This window comes from Mus pahari, chromosome 7 (assembly GCF_900095145.1).
Source record: "Mus pahari chromosome 7, PAHARI_EIJ_v1.1, whole genome shotgun sequence".
In the NCBI taxonomy this organism is placed as follows: Eukaryota; Metazoa; Chordata; class Mammalia; order Rodentia; family Muridae; genus Mus; species Mus pahari.
In genome coordinates this window covers 96,097,438-96,109,330 of record NC_034596.1, presented here as the reverse complement: position 1 = coordinate 96,109,330, position 11,893 = coordinate 96,097,438, and the positions used below count along the sequence as shown (strand labels likewise).

Genomic DNA, 11,893 nt, shown 5'->3' with positions numbered 1-11,893 from the left:
CTATGAACATAGTGGAGCATGTGTCCTTATTACCAGTTGGAACATCTTCTGGGTATATACCAAGAAGAGGTATTGCTGGATCTGCAGGTAGTACCATGTCCAGTTTTCTGGGGAACTTCCAGACTGATTTCCAGAGTGGTTGTACAAGCTTGCAATCCCACCAGCAATGGAGAAGTGTTCCTCTTTCTCCACATCCTTGCCAGCATCTGTCCCCTGAATTTTTGACCTTAGCCATTCTGATTGGTGCACTAAAGGAGATCAAGGGGATACAAATTGGAAAGGAAGAAGTCAAAATAGCACTATTTGCAGATGATATGATTGTATATATAAGTGACCCTAAAAACTTCACCAGAGAACTCCTAAACCTGATAAACAGCTTCAGTGCAGTAGCTAGATATAAAATTAACTCAAACAAATCAATGGCCTTTCTCCACACAAAGGATAAACAGGAGGAGAAAGAAATTAGGGAAACAACACCCTTCACAATAGTCACAAAAAATATAAAATACTTTGGTGTGACTTTAAGGAGGTGAAAGATCTGTATGACAAAAACTTCAAGTCTCTGAAGAAAGATATTGAAGAAGATCTCAAAAAATGGAAAGATCTCCCATGCTCATGGATCGGCAGGATTAATATAGTAAAAATGGCTATTCTGCCGAAAGCAATCTACAGATTCAATGCAATCCCCATCAAAATTCCAACTCAGTTCTTCACTGAATTAGAAAGGGCAATTTGCAAATTCATCTGGAATAATAAAAAACCTAGGATAGCAAAAACTTTTCTCAACAATAAAAGAACCTCTGGGGGAATCACCATGCCTGGCTTCGTGAATATTTAAAAACTCATTTATCCTTATAATCATGCTTTGAAATGCTAACCAGTCAAGTTGAAAGAATAAAAAAATCCAAGGACATTTAGGTCTTAGTTTATTTTTCCACAAGAGGGTGCTATTGGGCAAAATACCTTCCAAGCGACTGTTGCTTTTTATTGGCTTACTCTTGAGTAAGGGTTTAATGGGATATTAAATAGTCATAAAGATCATTCTGGTATCCAACAATAATCACCATTCACCAAAGACACACTCCACAGATAAGATAAAAACCAGGTCAGGTGTGGTAGCGCATGCTTTTAATCCCAGCACTTTCCAGGCAAGTAGAGTTTGAGGCTAGCCTTGTCTACTTAGTGAGTTACAGGCCAGCCAAAGGCTACATAAGACTGTAACTCAGAATTAACAAAACCAAATAAATAAATCAATTAATTTTTAAAAAGATGTAACTCAGGATAGGTGCTGTGATAGTTAGTGTTGGCAGCCTGACAGGATTTGTCATCTTCTAGGTGACAGGCTTCTGGGCATGCCTGGGAAATTGTGCAGAGAGAGTGATTGAGGTGGGAAGACCTGTGTCTTCTGTGGGCAGCACCTTTCTGTGGTCTGGGGTCCTGGACTAAGTGAAAAGGGGAAAGCAAGCTAACACAATCATTATTGTTGTCTGTCTTGACTGTGGATGCGTATGGCCAGCAGCCTACACAGACTCTTGCCTCTATGACTTCTCTGCTACACTGGACTGTATTTTCAAACTGTGAGCCAAAGAAGCTCTCTTAAGTTGCTTCTTGTCATGTATTTGGTTGCAGTCAAGTTCCTGTATAAGTCTCTTAGGGACCTCTGGGTTCATGTTTGGAGGAGTGATAGGGCTTCTGTTTGTCATGTAGACAGAAGAAAGTTAAATGAAAAAGATAAGCAATCAGAACAATTTATCAGTGGATAGTCATTGGAAAGTTACAGGTTCACCATGATTGCATGTGTGAGGTGCAAAAAGATGTCATTTGACTCTGTTCCACATTAGAGCTGAAGCTGATAAATGATGTGAAAGTCCCTTCAGATTTGAATTTATAATAAATTGTGCTGTGGAATTTAAGTCTAGAAACTTGAAAGTTGCAAGCCTTGTAAAAAAAATTTTTAGTTTCTCTTTTTTTTGAAGATTTATTTATTTATTTATTTTTATGTATGTGAGTACACTGTAGCTGTACAGATGTTGTGAGCAATCATGTGGTTACTGGGAATTGAACTCAGGAACTCTGCTCGCTCCACTCTGCTCACTCAGGCCCAAAGATTCATTCACTATTATATGTAAGTACACTGTAGTTGTCTTCAGACACACCAGAAGAGGGCTTCAGATCTCATTATGAATGGTTGTGAGCCACCATGTGATTGCTGGGATTTGAACTCAGGACCTTCAGAGGAACAGTCAGTGCTCTTAACTGCTGAGCTATCTCTCCAGCCCGTAGTTTCTTAATTAGCCTAATTTTTAATCTTTAAAAGGACCATTGTTTGTTGAGAGTCAAATTCAAAGGATGATTGACAGAAACAGATCAGAGTAACTCTTGCAGGTGTTTTTGTTTGTGAATTAACTTGCTTTATCATATCAAATGTAGGGAAAGTCAAACTGGAGAAGTGTAGAATTTCAGTTTCTAAAACTAGACAGAGCTCTGGAGATGGGTGGATAGAGGGGTGAATGATGGGTGGGTGGTGGTGGTGCTTATATAGCAGTATGAATGGCCATGATGCCTCCAAACTATGCACTTGATAGTGAATATGCAGCAGATGTTGGGCTTTACCCCAGTTTTAAAAATTCAGAGAAGTGAATTTTTTGTCTTGCTACATTTGCACTAAAATACATTGCAGTATAGCCAGAATTGAATGTATTAAGATGTAGGGAAAGCATTTTGTTGCTGTTATATTTCTTGATAAATTACTTAAATAGATGAAGTAGTTTGCCTTTCTTTGTTTATTTGAAGTCATCAAGCCAGTGTGCAAGTAGAGTCTTTACAAGAACAGCTGAACATGGTCTCCAAGCAGAGAGATGAGACTGCCCTGCAACTTTCTGTTTCTCAGGAACAAGTGAAGCAGTATGCTTTGTCACTAGCCAATCTGCAGATGGTTCTTGAACACTTCCAACAAGGTAAGCCTCTTACCTGCTTGATGTCTTAGTAGAGAAACATTGTCGTTATGGTAATTTTGCCTTATTTGAATATGAAGTTAGGCATAGGAAATCCATAAATGGTTACTGACTTAAGTAAGTCAGCACTACCAAGTTAATTCATACTATTTTTATGATTAAAACTATCATAATTTTTTTTTTTAAAGATTTATTTATTTATTATATGTAAGTACACTGTAGCTGTCTTCAGACACTCCAGAAGAGGGCGTCAGATCTTGTTACGGATGGTTATGAGCCACCATGTGGTTGCTGGGATTTGAACTCCGGACCTTCGGAAGAGCAGTCGGGTGCTCTTACCCACTGAGCCATCTCTCCAGCCCAAAACTATCATAATTTTTAAAGTTTTAGTATCATCACTAATTTTGATGAAGTTGAGGAGTTAGAAAAGTAAATCCAATGGAGAAGGAGAATTAAGTGATAGAGGAGGATGCACAGGGCTGATGTGATAGCTCAGTGAGTAGGTGCTTGCTGCTAAGCATCATGACCTGAGTTTGATTCTCCAGGACCTGAATAGTGGTCGGAGAGAACCCATTCTTACAAGTTCTTCTTTGACCTCCACATGCACACTGTGGTCTGAATGTATACAGATATACACAGGAAGTAAATAAATAAGCATTTATTAAGTTGCCTGTTTGCTGTCACACACCTTTAATATCCACACTAGGGTAACAGCCAGACAGATTTGTGTGAGTTCTAAACAAGCCTGGTCTACATAGAGTTCCAGGACAACCAGGGCTACATAGGGAGACCCTGTCTTAAAAACCTCAAAAAACAAAAATGAAAGAAAAAAATTTTAAAAGAAGAGATAACATACATACAGAAAGGATTGTTAATTTTGAAGCCCCTTTTAAGTATTAATCATCATAATTACTGTCCTTTGAAATATTAACTTGTTCTTAACTGTTCATTTGTATTTGAGGTGGCTACAAATAGAAAATACTGTTTTAGAGACAGACTAACAGAGACTAGAATGTTTTTATGCTATTTGGCTTACCTGCTTTAGATCACTGACCTATCAATTTGTTGATCCAATACATCTAATAACTATTAATTGGGTTAACTGCTAGTTTGATGGGGGGGATAGAGTAGAGGATATTTTTGTGCCTAACATAACTTTAATTTGTATTATCTGATCCTTTAGGGCTACACATTTAGTTGAAATCTTTAAATACACTATTCCTTACATCTTGCCAGATGTGGTAGTCCCCACCTTTAATCCTAGCACTCAGGACACAGTGGCAGATGACTCTGAGTTACATAGATCCAGGCAGGGCTACATAGTGGGGCAAAAAAAAAAAAAAAAAAAAAAAAAAAACAAAACAAAAAGAACCCAAAAACCAAAACCAGCCCTATGTTTTAATGTAATTGCTAGGCTGAGTGTGAGAACAAAGGATCGTGGTGTGGTGGCTGCAGAGTGTTTGCAGGGTGCAGCAGGTGGGGGTGGTGGTGGGGTGGTATTACCCAGGAGAGAAGAGCCTGTAAGGCTCCACTAGGACAGTTATACTTCTTTGAGGTGATTGTTTGTTTTTAATTATTCAAAGTCCAAATGATGTACTATAACTTTTCCTTCGTCCTTAGAGGAAAAAGCTATGTATTCTGCTGAATTAGAAAAGCAAAACCACATCTTAGCTGAATGGAAGAAAAAGGCAGAGAATCTGGAAGGAAAAGTGTTATCGCTGCAGGTAGGCAAAATAATTTCCTTTTAATATCTGAGACTTCGAAATAGTCTCAAACCAATCATCTACTATTTAATGTTTGAGTGATTATATCCAGCCCTCTACTGTAGGGCTAAAAATCTCTCAGTTTGACTTAACATTTAGAGCAGACCAGTGAATGTGAGCTGAAAGTCACTTTAAATGCTTTAAATATTTTTATTTCATCTGCAAAATGAAAACAAATTAATCTACAGAATTAAGTTGAATTTTTTTCTTTGTTTGTATACTATATTTCATACTTACTCAGGGTTTTACATATTACCTCACTTGATCTTTTTTTGTGGTTCTCTCTCTCATTATTCATTTTAGTAATTTGGGGGAGTTTGCTTTATTTTGTGTTTTGTTTATTGGGTCAGGGTCTCGCTTTATAGCCCAGGCCAAACTTGAGCTCTCAGCAGTCAGTTCTCGCCTTAGCCTTCCAGATGCTGGGGTGTGGAAGTGAGTCACTGGGCTCAGTCTTTCATTATATAGCCTCTTGAAATTTTTCCCTCTAGTTTCTATTTTATATATAATGTCGTATATAAAGTATGGGTGCGATCAACCTCTCTGCCGAGATATGATGGCAGCGCGACTTGCTTTGGATTTTGGAGACACTTTTCTCAGTCTGACAATAACTGGTGAAAGTGATGAATACCTTTATCTGGAGTTAGTAATGGATATTCTATTTAGGATTGGTGATAGTCCAAGCAAGGAGACTTACTACTACTAAGTTTAAAATTTTTATTAAATATTGAATGGCTATAAAAATTTTAATGTGTATGTTATTATATGTAAAGTTGTTGGAGACAGAAGGGTAGCAGTTGAGCAAATGCCCACATGCTCTCCACCGAGTGTATTGGGATGCTGTCCTTGTGCTGTTCCTGCGGACTCTTCCAGAGTCCTCCTTCCAGTTGTTTCTATAGAAACTGGATTCTACTTTTTTTTTTCCATTTACTGAGATGGAGTTTTATATTCTGTGCATGCAGTGTGCTTACTATGCACTTCCTTCTTTACCTCTCATGGTATACACACATTTGTACCAGCTAGGCTTTGATTAGAATTGCTAAACTACAGAGTATATATGGCAGCCTAAGCTTTATCAGAGGATAGCTTTCCTTCCTTCCTTCCTTCCTTCCTTCCTTCCTTCCTTCCTTCCTTCCTTCCTTCCTTCCTTCCTTCCTTCCTTCTTTCCTTCTTGTTTGTTGTTTGCTTGTTTTGTGCAATAGCCCTGGCTGTAGTTTTCTAAACATGATCATGTTAATTTACTCTGACTATTAATGTATTAATGATTCTTGTTAAGTATCCTTGTCAACATGTTACATCAACAGACTTACACTGGTGGCTGGGAAGGCATATTATTTATTTTGTACAGTTTTGATTACAGCTAGGGTAATTGATAAAGAAAATGATTTTGTTGGCATATGTTTCTGGGGGCTGGGAACTCTGATACTGAGGTACTTGTATCTGACAAGGGCCTTCTTGTTATGTCATCTCCTGTAGGACCAGAAAGACACAGCCGGGAGGGGCCTGAACTTGTCCTTTCTTATAAGGCCTACTCCAGCAGCAATGGCATTCTTCCCAAAAGACAGTGCTCTAGTGACCCAAACGCCCCTCTTTAGGCCCTGCTTTCAGCTCTCAGTTTCCTTTATCAAAATTTATTAATGTATCTAGAAAGATATATTTTTGTTTTGTTTTGCTTTTTGATACAGGGCCAGTCTATGTAGTCTTTATTATCTTAGATCCTGTTGTGTAGACTAGGCTGGCGTTGAACTCATAGAAATCCTCTTGCCTCTGCCTCCCAAGTTCTGAGATTAAAGGTGTGCACCACTACAACCAGCCAATTAAATGTTTATTTATTTTATGTATGTGAGTACACTGTAGTTGTCTTCAGACACACCAGAAAAGGGCATCAAATTCCATTACAGATGATTGTGAGCCACCATGTGGTTCCGGGAATTGAATTCAGGACCTCTGGAAAAGCAACCAGCTCTTATCCGCTGAGCCCCAAAAGATAAATTTTTATTCAATACTTTTGATTGTGTCCAGTGGTCTCTTAAAGAACATCCAAATCTTTCACAAAACTAGTTTTATTTTTAATTTAAAACGTAGTTTATCATTTTTTAGAAGAGCAAAATAAGCCAGAAAAAACTTAAGAGGAAATTAGTAAAAATAAAAGGTAGACAAGTAAAATAAAATCCAAACAAATGACAGAGTAACACAATGTAAGTACTCATGTGCAAAGAGGCTTTCTTTTCTCTCTCTCTCTCTCTCTCTTTCTCTCTCTCTCTCTCTCTCTCTCTCTCTCTCTCTCTCTCTCTCTCTCTTTTTTGTATTTTTCGAGACAGGGTTTCTCTGTATAGTCCAGGCTGGCCTCGAACTCAGAAATCCGCCTGTCTCTGCCTTCCAAGTGCTAGGATTGGCTTTCTTCTCTGTTGTCCTCTTAAGAGGGCTGAGCTTTAGCCCAGTGGTGGAGTGCTTGCACAATGCAGGTGACACCCTGGATTCTGTTTCTAGCACAGCAAACCCCACAGACCAAAAATCCCATGTCATACATATAAACACTATGAAGCTGTAGTTTGTTTTTCTGTTTGCTTTTTTAATGTTTAGATCTTTAAAAAATTACTGAAATTTTCATTATACCAAATTTAGATTTATAGATTTGGAATAATAACATTGCTATTTAAAGTATTTTTGTTTCAGATCTCATCATAGTTCAACCCTTAGATTGCAGAATCAGTAAGGTGTATGTGTATGTGTGCATGATTTATATGTATACTGAGTGGGCACACATGCAATTGATTACAGGGAATTGCTACACGATTGTGGGAGCTGGTTAAGCAAGTCTGAAGTTTGGAGGGCTGGCAGTCAAGATGGGAAGACCACATCAAAGGCTCATCTGGAACTCGCAGGCACTGGACGTAGCCTTTGTCCTCAGGCAGTTAGGGTGGTCACAGCAGGAGGAAGCTCTGGGAGTACTGGAAGAAGATGCTGTCTATCAAAGGGATTTTGTCATTTTGGGGGACACCCAGTCTCTGCTTTTAAGAATTTTTGATAGGTCTAGCCAGTCCCTGCCAGACGACTCAGGAGCCTGGGCTTTCCTTGAGGGCTTGAAGCACACTTGTAGAATGCTGTGAGGCCTGTAGCGATGACTACGGACTGTAACCTAACCAAGATCAAATAAAACACATGGTCTGGAGTTTACATGGGTAAATTCTTCAGGATAACCAAGAAAATTAGAACAAAGAAAAGCAGTGAGGAAGGATTATGTCAGAATAGAGCCAGTACAACATGTTCTAGATCAGCGGGATAGAGTGAGAATTCAGAAGGAGCGTCCAGATACTTGAGAATTTAAAATGAAATTATTTGAATTTTTTTCCCTCTTCTTTTCTTTTCTTTTCTTTTCCTTTCTTTTTCTCTTCTCTTCCCTTTCCTTCTCCTTCCTTTCTCCTTCCCTTCTCCTTCTTTTCCCTTTTCTTTTCTTTTCCTTTCTTTTCCTTTCTTTTCCTTTCTTTTCTTTTCTTTTTTTGGCGGTGGTGTTTGGAAAAGTCAGTGGAATGACTCTGTTGCTCCTGGGCTTTATGTACTGGCTGGTTTTGTGTCAAATTGACATATAAGCTGGAGTTATCACAGAGAAAGGAGCTTCAGTTGGGGAAATGCCTCCATGAGATCCAGTTGTGGGGAATTTTCTTAATTAGTGATCAAGGGGGGAGGTCCCCTTGTGGGTGATGCCATCTCTGAACTGGTAGTCTTGGGTTCTATAAGAGAGCAGGCTGAGCAAGCCAGGGGAAGCAAGCCAGTAAGAAACATCCCTCCATGGCCTCTGCATCAGCTCCTGCTTCCTGGCCTGCTTGAGGTCCAGTCCTGACTTCCTTTGGTGGTGAACAGCAGTGTGGAAATGTAAGCTGAATAAACCCTTTCCTCCCCAACTTGCTTCTTGGTCCTGCTGTTTGTGCAGGACTAGAAACCCTGACTAAGACAGGTTTAGATCTCAGGAACTCCTGGTGGGGAGGGCCTGCTTCCTCTTCACCACCACAGGCTTTTCATTTCTCAGGGTGGTACTGGCTCAGGGTGGAATTTTTTCCTGTGGCTCATGTGCCTGATGCTACTGAGAGTACCTGTGCATTCTTGTTGATGTATGGTCCTCACATGAGAAGTGACTGGGTTTTGCTGACCAGATCAGCATTTCATGACTACCACAACCCCTTTGCTGTTGTCCCTGAGCTCCACTCCCATAGTTTTGTGGTGAACCAGCCCATTGGAGTGGAAAGGGTTTTGGGACTTCAGGGTATTGGTCTAGGTGCTTATATATCACCTATCTGCTTATTCCTCTTGATCAGGAATCACAAATTTTAAAAATGATATTAGCTGGGCAGAGATTTAATTGCAGGACTCAGGATGTGGAGGCAGACAAATCTCTATAAGTTCAAGGCCAGGTTGGCGAACATAGGGCTTTTCAAGTCAAGCAGAGCTACATAATAAGACTGTCTCAAAGTAAACACAAAAATACAATAAAAGTAAATGACATCGACAACTATCCATACAGACAAAAATAAAGTTGGATTCCATCTTATACCATATATAGAAATGAATTGCAGTTATGTGAAAACAAGACGCCTTACCTACATTGGTGTGGTCTTGGCTCTCAGTCGTTTTGTTTGGTTTTGAGGTCTTGCTGTGCTCTAACTGGTCTCTAGAATCCTAGTAATACAGGTCTGTGCCACCACATTTCGATTTTCATTGTTTCATTTATTTATATTCCAAATCCCAACCCCCTCCCCTTTGCCTCTGAGAGAGTACAGCCCCTCACCCCACCCCCAGCTCACTCCCTATCCCTCTTCCCTGGGACATCAAGTCTCTACAGAATTAGGTGCATCCTCTCCCACTGGGGCCAGGCAAGGCAGTCCTCTGTTACATATATTCCGGGGCGGGGGGGGGGGGTCACGGACCAACCCAAGTATGCTCTTTGGTTGATAGCTTAGTCTCTGGGAGCTCCCAGAGATCCAGGTTAGTTGACACTGTTGGTTTTCCTATGGGGTTATCATCCCCTTCAGCTCCTTCAACCCTTCCTCTAACTCTTCTACAGGGGTCCCTGACCTCAGTCCAATGGTTGGCTATAAGTATCTATTCTGTTTCTGTCAGCTGCTGGTAGAGTTTCTCAGAGGACAGCCGTGCTAGACTCCTGTCTGCAAGTACAACATGGCATCAGTAATAGTGTCAGGAGTTGGTGCCTGCCCATGGGATAAATTCCAAGTTGGGTTGGTCACTGGATGGCCTTTCCTACAACCTCTACTCCATTTTTGAACCTGTATTTCTTTTAGACAGGAATAATTCTTGGTCAAAAATTTTGCAGGTAGGTTGGTGATACCATCCCTCCACTAGGGGCTCTGAACATGGTCTCTTCAGGTACCATCTCCCACTGTTGGGCATTTTGGCTAAGGTCATCCCCATTGAGTCCTGGGAGCCTCTGACATTTCAGGTCTCTGGGACTTTCTAGAGGTTCCTCTCACCCCCTGTAGCTACATTTTCCCATTCATTCTCCTGACTCCTCTAGGCTTCTCTTCTGTCTACCCCCATACCTGATTCTACCCACCTTTCCCCTCCCCTCCCTCTCTCTGCCTACCCTGATTATTTTGTTCCCCTTTCTAAGTGGGGTTGAAACATCCTTACTTTGGCCTTCCTTCTTGTTAAACTTCTTATGGTCTGTGGTTTGTATCTTGAGTATTCTGTACTTTTTGGCTAATATACACTTATCAGTGAATATATACTATGCATGACCTTTTCAGTCTGGGTTATGGCACTCAGGATGATATTTTCTATTTCAATCCATTTACCTGCAAAATTCATGATGTCCTTGTTTTTAATAGCTGAAAACTAAGTATTCCATTGTGTAAATGAACCACATTTTCTGTATCAATTCTTTGTTTAAGGAATGTCTGGGTTGTTTCCAGCTTCTGTCTATTACGAATAAGGATGTTATGAACATAGTGTAGCATATGTATGCCCAGAAGTGGTATAGCTGGGTCTTCAGGTAGAGTTATCTTGGTGTAGCTCTTACCAAGCAAGTGAAAGATCTGTATGACAAGCACTTCAAGTCCCTGAAGTTCCTGAAGAAAGAAATCCAAGAAGACCTCAGAAGATAGACAGATTTCCCATGCCCATGGATGGTTAGGATTAACATAGTGAAAATGACCATTTTACCAAAAGCAGACTATAGATTCAATGCAATTCCCACCAAAATTCTAACACAACTCTTCATAGACAAGAGAAAATAATTCTCAACTTCATATGGAAAAACAAAAAACCCAGGATAGCAAAACCAATTCTCAACAATAAAAGAACTTCTTGGGGGGGGATCACTATCCCTAAACTCTTGCTGTACTGCAGATCAATAATGATAAAAACTACATGGTATTGGTACAGAGAAAGACAGGTCAATCAATGGAATAGAATTGAAGACCCAGAAATAAACCCACACACCTATGGTCATTTGATCTTTGACAAAGAAGCCAAAACCATACAGTAGAAAAAAGACAGCATCTTCAACAAATGGAGCTGGTCCTGTTGGTGCTCTGCTTGTAAAAGATTGCAAATTGATCCATATCTATCACTTTATACAAAGCTCAAGTTCAAGTGGATCAAGGGCCTCCACATAAAACCATATACACTGAATCTATAGAAGAGAAAGTGGGAAATAGCCTTGAACACATTGGCACAGGGAAAATTTTCCTGAACAGAACTCCAATGGCTCAGTCTCTAAGATCAGTTGACAGATGGGACTTGATGAAAGTGAAAAGCTTCTGTAAGGCAAAGGACATAGTCAATAAGACAAATCAACAACCTAGAGATTGGGAAAAAAATCATCACTAACTCTACATCCAAAAGAGGGCTAATATCCAAAATATATAAAGAACTCAAGAAGTTAGACTCAAAAAAACCAAATAACCCAGTTAAAAAATGGGGTACAGAGTTAAATGAATTCTCAACAGAGAAATCTCCAATGGCTGGGAAGCACTCAAAAGAATGTTCAACATCCTTAATCATCAGGGAAATGCAAATCAAAACTACCCTGAGATTCCATCAGAATGCCCAAGGCCAAAAAACCCCTCAAGTTGACAGCACATGCTAGCAAGGATGTGGAGCAAAAGGAATACTTCTTCATTGCCAGTGGGCTTGCACACTAGTACAGCTACTCTGGAAATCAGT

At 39.9% G+C, this 11,893-nt stretch overlaps 1 protein-coding gene across 4 annotated transcripts in view; it reads left to right on the top strand.

Moving 5' to 3' along the window:
* Positions 1-11,893, top strand: part of Trip11 (thyroid hormone receptor interactor 11) — a 73,242-nt gene that overhangs the window by 40,115 nt on the left and 21,234 nt on the right. For all 4 annotated transcript variants that reach the window (XM_029540782.1, XM_029540784.1, XM_029540783.1 and 1 more), the window contains exons 14-15: positions 2,794-2,957; positions 4,575-4,678. In XM_029540782.1, the coding sequence (XP_029396642.1) occupies positions 2,794-2,957; positions 4,575-4,678 (268 nt within the window). The remainder of the gene's footprint in view (positions 1-2,793; positions 2,958-4,574; positions 4,679-11,893) is intronic.